The following is an 18009-nucleotide window of genomic DNA, read 5'->3' on the forward strand; positions in this document are numbered from 1 at the left end:
CCTACATCATGCAAAACACAAAGCTGAAAGAAAGGCATCCTTATTCTATGATACAAAAAAAGCACAACAAATGTCAGATATGAGCTGAAATAACTGTTGAGAAAAGTTTCTTCTGAAGCTCAGAAAGCTGCTCCAGACCCCTGATTGTCCACGTGTGTCTCCACAGTAATAAGTTCAGTGGATCAACGACTTCTGTGAATTTAAGAAAGTAAATGATACTTTTCCTGCTTCACTCCTGAGGGGCTTTATGTACAAATATGGGCATGCATGTAATCTTAAGACAATCACTCTTCGAGAAGGCCAAGTTAGTAAAAAGATAATTTTTGATCTGTCTGCCAAGGATGAAGTTAAAAAGCATTGCTCTGTCAAAGAGATGAGAAGACAGACACCTGAGAAAAATGTGTATTATTCACAGCAGGAACAGTCTCTGACTCTCAGAAAGTCTAGCGATTTGCTGTGCAGCCATTTAAAAAAACAAAAAACAAAAAAAAAACACCCTTAACAAAAGCTTTTGTTAATTTTCACCCCTGCACAGCCGACTTTCCTCGTACAAATGACCTCTTTGATCAAGCTTGACAAACTACCTGCAAGACTGACATAGAAATGCATTGAACTGGCCTTATGTCAACGCACAGGCGAGGACTTTAAGATATAAATGAGCCAGCTATCAACAACTGCTTGACTGTTAGCAGTGACGTAGCATTCTGGCTAATAAGCTACTCCTTACTCTGGCAGCGGTTGATAAACGATTAAATGTGTTGATCAATATCCTTGCTGATTCCTAAATCCAGTTGTATTACATTTGTGTTTCTCTGGAGAATCTATTGCATTGATATGACACCAGACTCGCTCTTCCACACACAGATCCATAACAACTGCCATCTGAATAAGGTTTTACATAAAATGAGGTCACAACGGTACATTGTTTCATGCCCTGAAGAGAAAAAAAACATAAACCTTTAAAGCTATTTTGATTAAAATAGAGGATATTCATATTTTCTGTATATTTTTTTAGAATTCTAAATATATAGATTTTTTTTCCTGCAGCGAGAGGATGGTTAAAGATTTAAATGATAAACACAATAAAGAGAATGACAATAATGATAATAATGACAAAGAAAAGATAAAATAAAATAAAAATATCTCTCCCCTAGAGGATAAAACATCGCTGTCCATCAGTAGCTGTGTTTCTGTGTGTAAACAGTGCATTACCCTTCCTAGTTATTACCTTCTCTTTTGTTCCAAGAATCTGTACATTTATGCAGAAATAAATAATTCACAGGTTGTGCATACATATTTGTTTAGCATATACTGGCTCTCAGTTGAGACATCGTTCCTTTTTTGTCCGAGATAATTTTGGCTATGAAGAACAAAAAGAGGTGAGTTGGTGAGAGAAAACCTGAGATAGTGTACTTCAAGTGATCTGAGTTTCAGTTTTTTTGTCTTTCTGTAAAAGTTTACGGTTCTTCTCTTTTTGGCATAGATTATGTAGAAAATGAGGTTGCTTTTTGGCTTTGTTTAGCGTGGTAATTAAGAAAAAACAATAATAGCAAAGGGTAAAGGCAGAGGGTTGTTAAGACAATGAGTTGCTGGAGGTTGAAGTTGAGGTAGGTGTGTTTTGCTGCTGCTGAGGAGCGGCACGACTGCTGACTGACTTGTTGGAGATGGACGAACCAGACGCACCGGAGAAGACTGAACCCACTGCTGCCTGAGCAAAAAGAACGCCTGGACAGATAAAGACAGATAAAGACAATCAAAGGGATAGTTCGACCGTTAGAGAAAAACATTTGTTTTCTTTTTGAGTATGCTCCAAACATTAGTAAGGTTATATTAACGGAGGAGGGAGGATGCAATCGTGTGGACTCGTTGTGCTTCATGTTAGTGCTACTCACCAGTGTAAACCACTCCATTGAGCTCCACTGACATGCTGATGCTGCTTGTGCCGTTGGTGGTGAGGTTCAGAGCAGAGTCCTGCCTGCTGTCTGTAAAGACGAGAACAACAACAAAGAGAGCTGTGTTTGTAACACCCAACCACGAACAGATCACTTTAGTTCAGTCCAAAAGCTGCAACATGTCTCTCTAAGTAGAATCTACAGTTGAATATCCGTTATTTAATCTACAAAGCAAAAGAACAGACGTCTCTCACTTGGCACAGACAATGTTTTTTAGTTATTCAGTCCTGCAAGTCTGTGGATTAATACCCGAAATTGGTTCAAAAAAATAAAAAAATGTTACTACAAACTAAAATAAAGTGTCATATTTCAAAATCTGCGTCATTGAAAAAAGAGACTATGCAAGCCACGTGCATACTCTAGTTTTAATTTAAATCAGTTAATATATCAAGAAGGTTTTTGCAATACAGAGGCTACAAAAACTTCCAGTTAATCGTTTCTCTGAAGTTACTGGTGTTATCATTACTGAGAAACGGTGTGCATGTTCTATCAGATAACGACAGGATCAGAGAATCTGGAGCAGAAGGGAATCTCCCAATATGTACATGCTTACACAAACTGTATACAGCATACTGCTTTTATAAAAAAAAAATTAAAAAAAATCAGGTGAACATATAGACCCACTTTGTGTTCACATCCTCACTGTTGGGTGCTATGGTTTGTGGCTAGATGATGATAAGACTAAATGCCAGGAAAGGTGACAAGGTGTGAAACCAGCTGCACGTAAGTAGAACAAAGACCAAAGACTCTTTTTCAGCTGAAAAGAATCTTGAAAAATTCACTTCAAATAGAGAAATGATGCTGGGAATTCAATTCTTTTTCTCATCTGCTTTAGTATTTTCTAAAAGCAGGTGGATCCCCCAGGGTGAAAAAACCTGATGGATTGATTATTAAGATTTAAAAAACAGCACTCTGCATGTACATGTAACACTGACGCAGTGTCATTTATAAACAGAGGTTACACGTGTATTTTCGTGCAGATGAGATGCATATTTCGCCGTGCTTTTCCAATCTGCCTAAATGTGTCATTCAGAGAGATGTGTTCACTTCTTAACATCTAGCAGAGATTGGACGCAATCAAATCATAGAAATCGTTAGATCATAGATGACAATTATTCAGACAAGTTATGGGTCAACATTGAGACACAAGCAACCTTCTTTAATGTTTGTAAGAATTTCCATGAAATTGTTTATCTTGGTGACTTTGTGAATGTACCATTTAAATCATTCAAGTACACAGCAGCAGAGTTACATTTGTATCGGAGCCAACTGTCTGTTGTAAGAAAAGGTTTTCTAAGAATGAAATGTATATGTCTGACATTTACGAGTCAAGGTGATGTCTTCTTTCTAGCCTTATAGAGATGTACCCAAGTGGATAGGAATGTGTAGGCTGTATCTTCTAGCGGCATATAAGCAGGTTTGTTGACAGAGAAACTCTGTCAGCTCGCTATTGTCCAAGATTGTGTTCTATTGCGCTGTTGCCTGACCTCGGCTGAAGTACTCGTAAAATAATTCACAGATTGTTTCGCAATTTTATCATTAGACTTGTCAGAAACAACCCTCACCTAACAGTAAAGTAAGACCTCAGAAGATGAAATAAAAGGGTTCACATTTTCCCCTCTAAGATAATCTATCAGTGGGCTACCTTGGTTATTGATGCGGATGTTCATGGGTATCTGAGCCGTCATGGCCAGCAGGTTGTGTTGCAGCGCTCTCTGCAGCAGTCGGTGGTGTTCCTCGGCCGGCAGTGCCATCTTCTTCTCCGGCGGCTCGCCAGCCTCCAGTTTGTCCCTCAGCTGCTCCAGAGCCGCCACCTGAGCCACCTGAGCAGCCATCGCTGCCTGAGCTGCAGCTGCCGCCTGCACAGCAGCCACCGAGTGTCCTGCCAATGCCCCTGCCTGCAGACGACTCATACTGAGCCCCGACAACGGATGTCCTCCCTCCTCTTCTGGTCAGACACAGAGAGGGAGAGAAGGGGAACTTAGGTCAAAAAAAGGGTTGATGCATTACTGAATTAGATGCAGAATTCAGCAGAGAGGACAGAAAAACTGCTGGTTAAAATCTTAAAGCGGAGATTTAACATTTCAAATGTATTAAACAGGAAAGATTTTTATTGCTTTCTCGTGTTAGTGTAGTGTTAAGATAGAGTGTGCAATAGTAAATTTGCTGATTGGGCGCCTTTGGTTTTGTACTGATAAGTAAACCAACGTACAGAAATTTCAATAACAGACTGAACTAACTGATTTGGATTTTCTGACTGAAACTCATGATGTGCCAAGAAATGTTTAAGTGAAAAAAAATGAATCCAATGTGTTGTAGGTACACTATCATATCACAGACAAATTTCACCTTTCTTGATCTTATGGATGTGGGTCAGCGAAGCCCCGTTGGTGCCAGCAGTCGGGCCCACACTGGAGCTCGGGAGCTTTGGTGAGGAGAGCATGGTGGGCGTCCCATTGGGCGAGTACGTAAAAAGGGAGCTGCCAAAGCTCTGACGCCGGCCCTCTCTCCGATTACTGTCGATGGCTGCCTGGAGCTCGTTGGGGTTACTCAGGCCCCTCTTATCACATTCATATGGGTACAGGTACTTCATGTATCTGGAATAAACACAAAAAAACGTTTTGAAGGGACTGGGCTGAACGAGATATATTTGCATCATCAAAGCAAGAAAATGACTCTGCTGCTTATAGATATGTCAACAGTTTGTGTGTAAAATTTCCAAAAGATAATAGAAGTCATTTCACTCTTAAAGGATGTAAAATACTAAAACATCCTTTTAAACATCCCTTAGATTTTTTAAGTAACCTTGAATGTTTTGGGGGGATAGACTCAAACTAAAAGGAAAAAAAGAAAATATTCTGAAACGAGAGGAATTGACTTCTATCACACGGGTTCAATGATTAACTACATTGTCGTGGAAATCTCATCGCTGGCAGAACCACATGCTGGAATTGCTAAGCAGTCTAACAAAGGGGAATATGTGAAGGAGAGTTTGAAGTCAGTTGTGTTGTTTAAGACGAAAGCATGTGCGTGTTTGTGTGTGTACTGACTGTGTGCGGAGGGTGAAGGCTGCACTAGTGATTGAGGTAGGCAGGTTGAGTCCCTTGGTGATCTCCCTCCATAGTTTCTTGTTGATCACCTCCACAAGGCCGCCTTTCTCCGTCACCAGCCTGTAGAGCATGTACAGATCCAGGACCTGCTTGGCCATGATGGGAATACGATTCACTGGAGTTCCTGGTGTAACACACAACAAAACACACAAATACACAAACCCAGAAGAAAGAGGTCACCACAGGGTAAGAAGACGTAACAATGCTGGAAACTTATTCTTAAATTGACAGCATGAAGCTGCACACAAACAGCCTAGGGGGGGGATAAGTCATATATTAAACATCCAATAAAACAAAACTTCATCATGACGCTGAAATAGCAATAACATAATCAATATAATCCTCGTTTAAAACATGATCCTAATTCAACAATATCATTATTACATTTAATCAAGTCTCTAATTAATGCAGCATAAACGATGCTGCGTATGTTTCAAAACACCACTGCAGTCCATTCTAGGCTACATGTAGAGGTCACTGTAAGCAGCCAATCACATGTCTTAGACTGACTGACGTCCAAAATGAGGCTGCTGAGTTTAAATCACTTGAATAATTAAGAACAGGGCAGATTTCCCTCAGAATTTCCCCTCTAACTTTGAAAAACACAAACAGTCAAGAGCAGCCTCACTGTTTTATTATTTATAGCAGTCGAGAATTTTTTTTTTTTTATTTACCATCAAGAGAACTATATATATTTAAATGCTGACATCTTCTGATGAGTCTCAAAATATATGACCATTTTTGTCAAGGTGACATTACTCAGACTATTTTCATTAAAGATTTTGGGAAAAATACTGTTTGTCAATTTCTAATCCATCCTTTCATCTTTCTATTATCTGTGAAACTTTGTTCCCAGCAAAAAATGAAAATCTCTGAAAAAAACCCCCCTCTATCCTCGTATTGCATATAGAAAAGTGATGCTTCAGTTATATGTATGAACAGCAGATGGCGCCCTCAGATCTCCAGAGAGGACTCCGCCCACCGCGACGTGGCCAGTGTAAACGTTCATGCTGATTTTCATGTTTTGAGCACATTTGTTTGTTCATTTGTTTGATTAAATCATTCTTCATTTAACTACTCAACAAACTATAATCGACTCATATCACATGAACAAGTACCTTTGTATTCTTGAGACAGAAAAAAAACCTCCTATAAGTAAATGTAACAATGAGAGTCTGAATGAGGAGAAAAATGTATTTATTTGGATAAGACTTCAGCTCTGATGCTTTGAGGGCCATTAGTATGAAGACCCTACATGGTGACCAGGTCAGTGTGTGTGTGTGTGTGTGTGTGTGTGTGTGTACTTAGAAGCATAGGCATCACGGTGTGGATCATAATGTAAACTAAATCCACTCCCAGGCATGATACGATTCTCCTTTTAGCCTGGGAATGTCGAGGAGCGGTGAGGCTATAAAGCAATCATCTCTGAAGTGAATAAAGACCCCACCCAAGTGGGTGAAAGAGGAGAAGAGTGTGCTGTGTCATATGTCAGAGAGATCAGAGGAGTGTGGGGGGGGGGGTATCCTCCAACTATAACATTTTACTATTAATTCTTACGAGTACAAAGAAAAAAGTGCAGAGCTATCAAATTCAACACAAGAAATACATGTAATTGTGTTGAAATCCTGAAAACAAAACTTCTGAGTAGTTTAAAGTTCAAAGGCTTAGAAACGGACACACACCTCTCTTTTGCATGAAGCTGAAGAGGTCGTCCAGAAACTCTTTCCTCTTTGGGTCTCTGTCCAGTTCATACAGCTGTGGAGAAGCAGAAGAGAGAGAGAGAGAGATGAGGCGACAACTTCTCATCATATTTCTCGAAAACAACATTCATTCAAAGAGCAGAGTTTTCTTTGAATCAATGTTGAATGGAAATGTCTCATTCGATCTGTGCCGCCATATCTGACAGCAAAATGACCACGAAACAAAATGAACACGTGGACATTCACTCTTTTTGTCACCGTAGCCCAAGCATTTGGATTCTGATCATAAGAGGAGATGACAGACACAAAGAGAAACTCAAAGAAATGTTAAGGGCCAGTCCCACTTGATGAGATCCTGATGTGGGTCCAGCTGCCGGCGGCGGGGCCCCGGGCTCTGGAAAGTTCGGGGAAAGTTAGCAGTAAAAGTGGGGCGCCCTCTCAGGGGGGAGCACAGAGAGGCTATTGAGCCTGTGCTTGTTTTTCCAGCCTAGTTTACCAGTGTGATAGAAGAATAATGTTGTCGATGGTCTTACAATGAAAGCCTCTTCTAGGTAAGGTGAGCAGAGGTTCCGCTTCCATTTGACAACAACATCACACATTGACACAGTATCTGTGTGAGGTCAGGAAGTTTCATAATCTGTTATTGAAAATGGCAAAGGTTGTGAAACAGTGTGTGCAGCTGAACACCACCAAACAAAAGCATGGTATTGTTTCTGCACAGACACAACAGCTCCCAGCGAGTCAGCAGCGCCACAGCTCAGCCTCATGGTTTACTGCAGACTGTTTGACATCGCAGGGGAGACGTCAAACTCACCGCACAAAATCATTTGGAAGAGCTGAAGGGATATATCGTTTGACTGAGAACTAATCATCAGTGTTAACCACTGATTAATGCAAAACATGCTTTGGTTCTTTCTTTTTAGACGTTTGATGTTTCTATTTTGAATCTTAAAAAATATTTCAAATTGAATGTACCGGAATTCTGATTTTGGGCCTTTGCTCAGTTTAGCAGATAGTAATTCTCACTTTTTTCTTCGCTTATTTGGCTCGTTATGGATGAAATAAAAATACTATGTACAATTTCAGAATTCAGAAACACTGTTAATCCAAGCAGGCAAAAGAGAAAATATTCAAAAGAGATTTTTTAAATACAAGTGTGCTAATTATTTACCTAATTCATCAAGTAAACGTCTAGTTTATTGGTAAGGGTGAATAAAAATACCTATTTCAATCACTGAGAGTTTCAGATTTTGTCTTCAGCTTGCTCTGTCTGACCAGGCATTAAAAGCCAAACGAGATTTCATTCATAACTAAAGAAAACAAATAAATCATGAAAAAAGAGAATATGACACAAAAGAAAATGATGATCCTGGCATTAACTTCAACATAATCCTGAAGCATTATTGGGCTAACTTGAAAACGCCACACACACAATTTGAGACAGCTCAGTAAAGTAGGACTTTTTTTCTGGCAATATATAGGTCACCAGAAATGACAAGGCCGTCATATTTCACGTCATTTTCTCAGGGTTTGTGGGTCAAAAGTCCAGCAATGTTTGGAACTACACAGGAAATGAGAGTTACCCAGCTCCATCAAAACTAGCTTGACTGGCACTGTAATGATCAGCGAGTTCTTAAACATACCTTTCATGTGGTTTGAGTTTTTTTTTAAGTCAATCTTAAAACTTACTGTCAGTATCGTACTGCAAAAAAAAAAAAACCTGCTTCATTGACTTGCAAAATGATCTTATGGGTGAAAAAAAAACAAATGTGTCTCACAATCGACAACTCTCCAAAGAGCTCCCAAAGGTCGACCACAAGGTGTTACTGTTCTGTAGATAAAAGGAGAAAAACTTCTGGTTTTATTGATCATATCTCTGCGCGGGTGAAAAGAAAATGAAGGGTTGGTCCAGCTTAAGGCTGATATGATGGTGACGTGGCCTCTAACCACTAACAGACTGTCCCTCATTGTGGCATTCAGCCCTCATTAGTGACACCGCGCTGCCATCAGATCTTATTATCTAGAGGGGAACAGAGGGGTGGGGTCTGCGGGGTTGAGGTGGATCAGAGTGGTGGGGGATGTCAGCTAATGTACAGGCCTGCTGGAAGCAAAGGGGGAGTTTTAATTGCAGGATGCATGCATTTTGTGAAGTGCCGCACCATAAATCTTGGAAATTACCCTCCATTTACTCCCATCCCCCAATGTAGCTTTATTTGCTCTCTCTCTCTCTCTGTCCTGATCACACAAACAAATATTTCCCTTGTGGTGTGTTTAAAGATACCAAGTCCCTCCTCGGCTTCAGATGTGACAAAGAAATGCAAAAATAGAATAAAAGAGCTTCTAGTATGACGACAGCAGACATAAAGTACTACTAAACAGATTTTTTTCAAAGCAGACATTTCCATTAGTTGTTTATTTACAGCAGATGTGTTAAAGCAGTGTTACATTGATGGAAGATCAGGTGTTGATCGCTTTCACTGTTTCCGTGCCAACAGAAGGATCGGGACAGTGAAGAGTCTTCGGTTTTAAAGGGTTAGTCTGTATTTTTGAAGTGTGGTTGCATGAGGTACTAGTCAATAGTAAGTATATTAGCCACAGGAGATGCTGGTCAGCGTGGCCTCTTTAAGAAGAGACTGCTAGGCTATACGGCTAATGCAGACGGAGTTGTTTGTTCCATGTCATTTTGCTGATTTAAGGGAAAAACTGAGCTGGAAAATATCGCCTGGGTAAATATAAACTATACTGAAAAAATGAACAGTGCTTTACTTTTCTGTGAGCCACTTGGTTTTAGCACTACTTCAGCACACCGTGCATGTGATCAAACGCCAGCAGCTGGGTTGACAAGTACCTCATACAACCGCACTTCAAAAATCCCAAACTATCCCTTCAAAAATACTCGCGGTAACCCTCTCACTGACGTAAGATCCAGAGTCAAATCTTGTCCACCGATCACTGTTAACATGGGCAGGAACCATGTTTGAATCAACAAACATGCAACTACGATCAAACATCCACACAGCTGTTAATGTCCTGTTCTGTTTCTTTCTGTGGAATACTGCTTTCACTGTCACAAATCCTGGGAAAGTAATCAGGGAAAAAAGACCTTCGAACCAAAAAGAGGCATCTGGAAACACAATATGGACACATGTGTGTTACGGTTTTAATTTCCAGCCTTTGATAATATGCAGACTTCTGTGAATATTCGGATAGTCGATAACATCCAAACACAATCCGGTCACTTTAAAATGAATGTAATAATGTCCAAACAGTCATTGAATATCATATGAACATTCATGTCCATATTCTTTCAGAAAAAGCTTTTGAATAATGCTCTAGTTTTCCTCTCCTGAGAAGCATATAGTTGTGAACAATGAATGACACTATTATGATTTTATCTTCATAGAACTGCAGCTTCTTGGCTGTAACACAACATTCACTGCATTTTGCAGCTTTTTCAATCACGACGCATGCTGCTGAACAGAGGAGTGGAATAACAGAGTCACTAAAGTGTACGTGTATTTATAGGACAATTTACAATATTGATTTGTTTCCATGCTCTTTTAAGTTGTGACATCACACTTGATTACAGAGAAACAACCAACGTGAGCCAAGAGCAGACAAAGCATGCCTTGTTGTTCTTCAAAGAACCAGAGTGTTTCAAGTTTAAGGGAACAAAGCTGCATCTCTGTGACATCCTCCATCCGTCTCTCTGAACGAACCAACTCATAATAAAGGAAAGATTTATTTATGGGGAAATAAGCAAACTGTTGTTCCAGCCTAACTTATAGAAGACACGTGGGGAGTTGTTGTCATGTCTGTCTCGCCTTCTTGGGAAAGTATGATAGCCAGCCAAATACTGACATTACAATACGGGAAGACTTCAAAACATCAGCCGCCAGCCACACAAAGCAGAGCAGCTGGGGGTGATCATTAATGTGACTTTACAGTATTTATTTAGCCGCAACTGAAACATTTGAGCCCAACCATATATACTAGGTGGGGTGGGACTTGTCGCCCATGTAACACAGAAAACAGACTTGTCAGGTGTTTGTCACAGATAAAGTCAATTTGAAAGTTACAAGCATCCTATGGAAGCCATTTCCACTGACCATTATCAGAACTAAAACACTCCACTATCATGTACATCCTACTTAAACACCAACACGCACAACAAGACTCAAGAAAGAAAAGGAATAAATGGAAAAAGATAACATTGTGTGTTCAGTTATGACCACAAATAAACACATCGCTCTTCATAAGGTATGTTCACTTAAGATGTGTTGACCTGTGGTTGGACAGAAGCCGGTAATGGAGCAGCTGCATTATGGAGAGGAATAATTGTTGTGGCTCTGAGGCCTCAGTTTGCTGCATTCAGAATCCTGTCTGACCAGCAAGACCACTACCACCCACCACCCCGAGTAAATATGTTCTTCCTTCATGTTGGTTTATCTCTCTTGTTTTGCTCTTCTACACCTCTCTCCCTCTCTTCAGCCATCGCGTCTGAGTTTCCCCCTCTTCCTGATAGTCTCTTCCCCTCTCTCGGCACATGTTTATAACCCTCATGTACATTACAACTCCCCTGTTGCCACTACCCATTCTCTCTCTCACACACACACACACACACACACACACACACACACACACACACACACACACACACACACACACACACACACACACACACACACACACACACACACACACACACACACACACACACACACACACACACACACACACACACACACACACACTTTATCAGGCTTATGTGGGTGTGGTTTGTAGGCCTCTATAGGCTGACATATCTATAGTATGTGCTGGGGTAGGGGGCCCCTCTTGGATTAAAGCTCTGCTACTCAGATAAACAAGAAAGACACAAGATAAACCACGAGGAACTGGGCCAACTGGTAGTGCTGGGAGCCGGTTCGTACCCTCTCACCAAATGCCCTGACACAAAAAGTCCATTGAAGCTCAAGAGCTGGCTACAAGAGCAACATCTAAGAGGCTTTAGAGTATCTTGACTTTTTTTGATCAAATTGAAGACAAACAGCTGAGAGTGTTTTATTTGCTGCTGAAAAGGAGTGTTTTCCTGACAAATGGCAAAAGAAGAAAGTTGACCACATGCTGTCTGGTTAGCTGCTGAGGTGCCAAGACATCTGATGTTTTCTTTGACTGTTGTCTGATAGTTTCACCACCCCTGCCTGTGTATGTAGGTCAGAGGCCGAGTGTCTGCAGATAAATTATAAACAGGCTAAAGACACACAAGAGGAATTTTATACTGAAAATAATCAGGACCCAAAGAGCAGCCTGTTGCTGCAACCATAAAAGCAGAGCTGCTGGTATTCGTAGGTAAAACAGTAAAGGGGGGGGGGACACATATGTGTGTGCATGTATGTAAGAGAGGGGGGAGGGGCTCACTTCTTTGCAAATGGCAGTTTGCAAGCCAGCAGCACACAAGTGTCACATAGCACATAATAGAGGCTCTGCAACCGAAAACCAAAACTGTGAGAGGAGCGGGGTATCGTCTACATACATGCTGCCTTACACCTGCCAATCACAGCCATCATGTCAGGGTCAGGCTCAGACATATATTAACACACAGACAAACACGGGAGGGGTCAGAGTGAAAAGGAAGAAGTGTAAAGTAGTATGAGAGGGTGGAGGAGGGCAGCTCCAGCTTTCCAAAACATATGGAGAGAGAATGGTACAGGAATAGTTTTTAAAGTAATTAAAAACTGGAGCTTGAGTGTTGGGTTGTTGAACTTGGTACAGCTATTTGATTGTGTAATAAAACACGCAGCTTCAAAATTCCAGCTCCTCCTTTGCATAACAGGAGTTTGATTCAATCGATGTGTTGTTTTTGTCTGTGGCTGTATGAAACCAGGTTTACACTGAATCTCGATCCTCTGTATCCGAATGTTGGAGGACCAGTTATACAACTTCACCATAATCTCACAGGTCTGCGAGTGGTTTCTTCTCAAGAAGGAGATCAGTATGACGTGTTTTCTACATGTCGTCCCACCGGACATACATTCAAACTGAGCTGTCTGACTTCTGACTAAATGAAGTTAACTCCAAAACTAAACTGGGATAAAAAAAGAAAAGAAAAGAAGAAAAAGACAGGAGGACTCACAGAGAAGACTTGTAAATGTAAAGATGTAATGCTGAAAAGAAGCTAACATGTAAACACACATGTATACATGAGGGTGGGGGATGGGAGTGTAAAGCTAGCAGAGTGAGGGCTTGATGCTGCTCATGAACACATGATCAGCTATATTCAAACACTGCATTGTTCTGGGCCAAAGGCCTTTTATGAGTGTCATATATGCAGCAAAGCAAATACAACCGGCACAGAATGGCTTCAGAGCTCCTATTAACTAAATATGGAAACCCTGAATACACATTCATCGAATCCAAAATGCAGCGTTGTGTTCTTCTTTCTCTGATGACAGATGTGTATATTTAGTTAGAAGATAAAACAATTCTAAAACATGACAAACGGTTATTTACTCCCCAGTGTTAAGTCAACAGTCAGGTGTTTATCATGTGATGAAGATGAAGATTAAAGAGGGAACACATGATGTTGCTTTTTATTTACTTTGATGCTCTAAGTGTTTACTTTAAAGTGTGCTTTATATTTCCAACTGTAACGAGACTGAAATTTCAACAGAATACGCTTCTCTGATAGCGTGTTTGAGTTTGTTATGATGGACGACTGAAATGTGTTTTTTTTATTTTATTTTTATTTTATGATGTCTAAAAAGCTCATGGAACAGTCCAGGATCAATGAAGGCCTTGTTTGTAAAAGCAGTTCATGTTAATTCTATACGGACAGAAACCCCACAGTGTACAGAGGGAATCTCACTGAGTGGGGTTAGCACATAATTCAATTTAACTGCACTGAAGTCTGCGCTCGGAATATTGGAGCTGTAATCGTATTACCTTCATCAGAAACAGAACTGGAAGGATTATACTGAATCGTTTTGCTTTGCACAGGCACAGAGGCTGCTGTCAAAATCTGTTTTTTTACATCTGAAGATGCAGCTCAAAGTCAGATCATAAAATGAACACAATGTATTTAAAAATTTTAGGCAGCAAAAAGTGTTTTTGTTTAGATTCTTATGCTGATTTTATTTAGGATAACCAAATTACAGGTGACGAGTCTGACTATGTTGAACCTGTGTAAATTCCCTGTAATAAAATTAGCCGGCCTGGCCGACTTAAAACACTTTAATAGAGAAATGCAATCACATACGTTCAGTAGATCTTCATTGTGTTATACAAGGAAGACGATGTATATATCAGCACGCAGCATGATATTCACCAGTGATAGGACCTAACGTGCCAACAGTGCAAACATTTCCATGTTCAACCTGACAGACGGAGTCAGCTCCTAACTTGATAAAGGCTGGTTGAGAAACCAGATATTAAAATGACACTTCAACTGATTTCCTAATCTGTCCGTTCTGCTTGACAACTTCACATAAAGGATCAGCATCTTGCAGTGACAAGCCCATGTTCTTGTTATTCTTTGTCATTGTTGTTCAAGATCGTATTTTGCTGCTGTTTGCACGACACTTTGCAAAGATCTCTTCGTAATAAAACCAGTCGAGCGCAGCTGTGACGCCTCTTTCCACTCATCTAATGTGGAAACACCGAAAGTGCACGGACTTGTCTCTGTAATGTGACATCTATAATGAATTCATCCTTGTCTCCTGTGCTCTCTGCCCTGCCCGTACCCATCCCCCGGATGCACACAATTAACAGCAACAATAGAGCTGTCCCATCGCTGATGTATTGACTGGTGTTTTATTGACAGGTAGAATCAAACGCATCATAATCCTAACTGACCGTCTGACCTCGGAAAAGTCTATCGACCAAGGATGAGGAGAGAAATGCGGACACTGAGTGTGTCTAATATCTTATCTGCTCGAGGCAGATTTACCTTGAAAAACAATAGATGTAAGTTAGTCAGAAAAAGAACTACAGATTGATACAAAGAGAGTTTGCATAGCTGCTGAATAAAACCCCACATTTGTATACGGTTCAAATGTGGCACAGGCCCAAGCAGCAATGATAGGTAAATCTCATGGGAGCTGTTTTTATCAAGATCCAACATAGCCCTGAAATACAGCATTCATCTGTGTTTCATCATATGACAATTGTGTACATTTCTAGACACCATAGTCGTTATTGTGCTTGAATACACGTGTTGAAGTTCATTCTGGTGAGCCAGAAAGTTAATGACCTTTAAGTACATGTGAAAGGCCTCAGCTTCCAGAGCTTTGCCAAAGGATTTGTATACTTTGCCTCTGTCATATCTAAATGGGTGAAAAGTATCTCCCTGCTGACATGAAAAAAGGTGAAGACTTTTTGATGAGGACAGGACACGGGACTAGTATGAGCACTATCCCATAATTACATGCTCTCCATTCCTGCCGGCAACCGTCAGCTGCCACGGCTAAGGGGTTTGGATAAGAATCAGAAATAGCATGCAGCTTTCCAAGAACCCTCCAGAGTCTGATGTGCGGGGTTGAGAGCTATCCATTCTGACCGCACGGCTAATGAGTAGCAGGATGATGATGGATGCCCGAACTGGGCAGTGCAAAACAACAGAGAGCAATTAAAGATCCTAAACCACAGTGCTGAAAGCGAGAAAGCGACTCTTCCTGTAATACAGTAAGTAGAAGTTGTAATTTGGCACTATTTCTTTGATGTGATCTTCCTTAAAAAATATTTTCACATAAGATCTGTTAACTGTCTCTGGCCTCAAAATGTCAAAAAAAAGTCTGACTGAGATTCAAATCTAATGAGTGCTTGTGTAAAAGCTGCACTACAGGTATTTATTCAGTGCCAGAGAAGATGATGTGATAGTATTTGTGTCTGAAGGCAGAACGATGGTGACGCAGATAGGAGAGGTAGCTGAAAGTTCAGAGGACGGTATATAGCAGTGTTTTGTACAACCAGATAAAATGAAGCAAGAAATATTCAATCTCCCCCAGATACAAAAAGTGCATTGTGCGACACAAGGAAGACACGTGGTTGGGAGCTTACACTGTCAATCGAAGTGATGGATGGGCGGGGCAATGAGATTAAACGTTTGACTACAGTGGTCTTAAAAACATATCTGCCACATGCAGCCCCACTTGTACGAGGACTTGCCCAAATCAATACATGGACGGGCTGCAGTTTGACTTTAAGCTGCCCCTGGGTTTGCCCCCTTCATGGACAGTGGGCTTTCAGTTCTGACATGGGACATATGTAATAAAGTGAAGCATTGGAAGTGTTATGAGTTCAAAAATATTTCTAATTAAAGAACTTCAATCTTTATTTGTATAGCACCAATTTATAACACATTAGCTCAAGACACTTTACAAAAAGCAGGCTAAATACCTTCTTATTTATTGTATCACAAAGAATCAGGTACAACACCTTACTCTTTCTTCTCTTATCTACAAAGACCCAACATTAATCCATCATTAATACAACATTTTGTAAAGTTACAGTGGAGAGGAAAACCTTCATTTAAGAGGCAGAAACCCGGAGCAGAAACAAACTGGTGCTGAACAGCCATCTGCTGACACTGAGCTGGACTTGGAAAATGGGATAGACTTTCTTGTGCCTGAACAATACTGACAACATGGAGGTTCATTCCTAAATACACAGCGTCATCATGGGTACTTTTGACAAATAACCTCAGCTGACACATTTTGGTTCGGGGCTCATATTGTAAAATCACAGCAAACAAATGAGTCCTGATTCTTTCAAACGTCATGGTTGTTACGCCACCATTTGTTGTTGGAACAATTTTCATTCTTATCTTATTTTAATGTTATTTGTGCATGCTAGCTAGGAGAGCTGAAGACAACAACAACAGCCGCGACCACTTTATCTGTATAGCACCTTTAAACACAGATGGTTAAAAAGTGCTTTGACAGACAATGCTATTGCAGGAACTCAGGAATATTACAAAATAAGCATCAATAATCAGGTCGAACAAAGAGTAGTCTACAAAATTCAAACAAAGGGCAATTACAAAAAGCAAAAAAAAACTCAAAAAGCACAACAAATAAAATCTGGTTTTAAAAAAATGGAGAACCAATAAATCCAACTGAGCTAATGAGATGATAGCTGTATTCAATCTAAGCGTACCAGTAAGTATTGTCAATAAGCGAGCGAGCAGGGGCCTGCGGTTGGTACACGCGTGTGAAAAAACAAAAAAACAGCCATTTATAATGTTAAAGTTTCTCCCATGACATTCCTGCTCGCACACGCATCTGTAGTGAAAAAAAAAAGTCTATTATCAGTTCATGTGTGTGAAATATGGGTGTGGGAGGTCAAGAATCATGTGGTGAAAACATAACCTGACACCTCAGTCGTTCTGCCACACACACACATACACACAATTACAGAAGGTCAGCTATTATCACACAGACAGGACAGTGCTGCTGCAGCATTGTCACACGGGTCAAAAGTGAGTCAAAGATTATGGATCAAAGCACTCACAGGGTCTTCTTTGACACAATGTCAGAGATGTGTACCCCGCTCCTCATAATGTTAGAGCTATTGATCAAGCAGACGGGATTCAGACCTTGAAAACGTGCAGCAAATGTCTCTGTGTTTGAGCAATTTCTTAATTGATTCTTTCAAGAATAAATGCTTTCAACACACACTACCTTTTCAGAAAGCATGCGAAGTCAGTGGCACACATGAATTGCTTTTGTTCACACGAAGGCCTTTCACCAGGTCGTCGTATGAAAAGATGTCACATCGCGCCTTTGTGTGTTGACAACTCTCACCGATCACTGCAGAGCTATTGATGAGCTTTTGAGCAAAGACACAAGGCTACTGAAAAGAGTGTCTAATACAGGGACAAGAAGGGCAAGAAAGAGATGAACCAGTGCGTTTTTTTTTTCTTTAGAAAAGAAGAAAAGAGAGATCATAAAGAAGATTCACGTTTCACACACAGCAGTGGTTCAACTGTGCACGGATCACCGACTCAAAAAGGTGTTTCTCTTTCCGATTTCCATACAGATGCAAGTGAAAATAAGGAGTAAGGAAGCTGAAGGGAATAAACACCAAAGTAATCAAGGAACATGCCAAAATAAAATCTGTAACAAATAACACAACAGTCAACGAAAAAGGCAAAAAGAAAGAGCTAGCCTCAGCCTTTACGCAATCTCTGTTTACATTCCTGCTCCAGCCCTGCTCTCCTCCATATTGAGCGCCTGCCAATTTCCAGAATCT

At 40.5% G+C, this 18009-nt stretch overlaps 1 protein-coding gene across 3 annotated transcripts in view; it reads right to left on the reverse strand.

Annotated features, from left to right (window-relative positions):
* Positions 1-386: 386 nt before the first annotated feature.
* Positions 387-18009, reverse strand: part of arid3a (AT-rich interactive domain 3A) — a 37810-nt gene continuing 20187 nt past the window's right edge. For 2 of the 3 annotated variants that reach the window (XM_079350082.1, XM_079350084.1), the window contains 6 exons: positions 6745-6817; positions 5003-5186; positions 4302-4549; positions 3598-3900; positions 1893-1982; positions 387-1725 (listed from right to left, as the gene is read on the reverse strand). In XM_079350082.1, coding sequence (XP_079206208.1) covers positions 1574-1725; positions 1893-1982; positions 3598-3900; positions 4302-4549; positions 5003-5186; positions 6745-6817 — 1050 coding nt within the window. In that variant the 3' untranslated portion in view covers positions 387-1573. The remainder of the gene's footprint in view (positions 1726-1892; positions 1983-3597; positions 3901-4301; positions 4550-5002; positions 5187-6744; positions 6818-18009) is intronic. The other variant, XM_079350083.1, reaches the window with a different exon arrangement.

The sequence above is a fragment of the Symphodus melops genome (assembly GCF_947650265.1).
Source record: "Symphodus melops genome assembly, chromosome: 8".
NCBI lineage: Eukaryota > Metazoa > Chordata > Actinopteri > Labriformes > Labridae > Symphodus > Symphodus melops.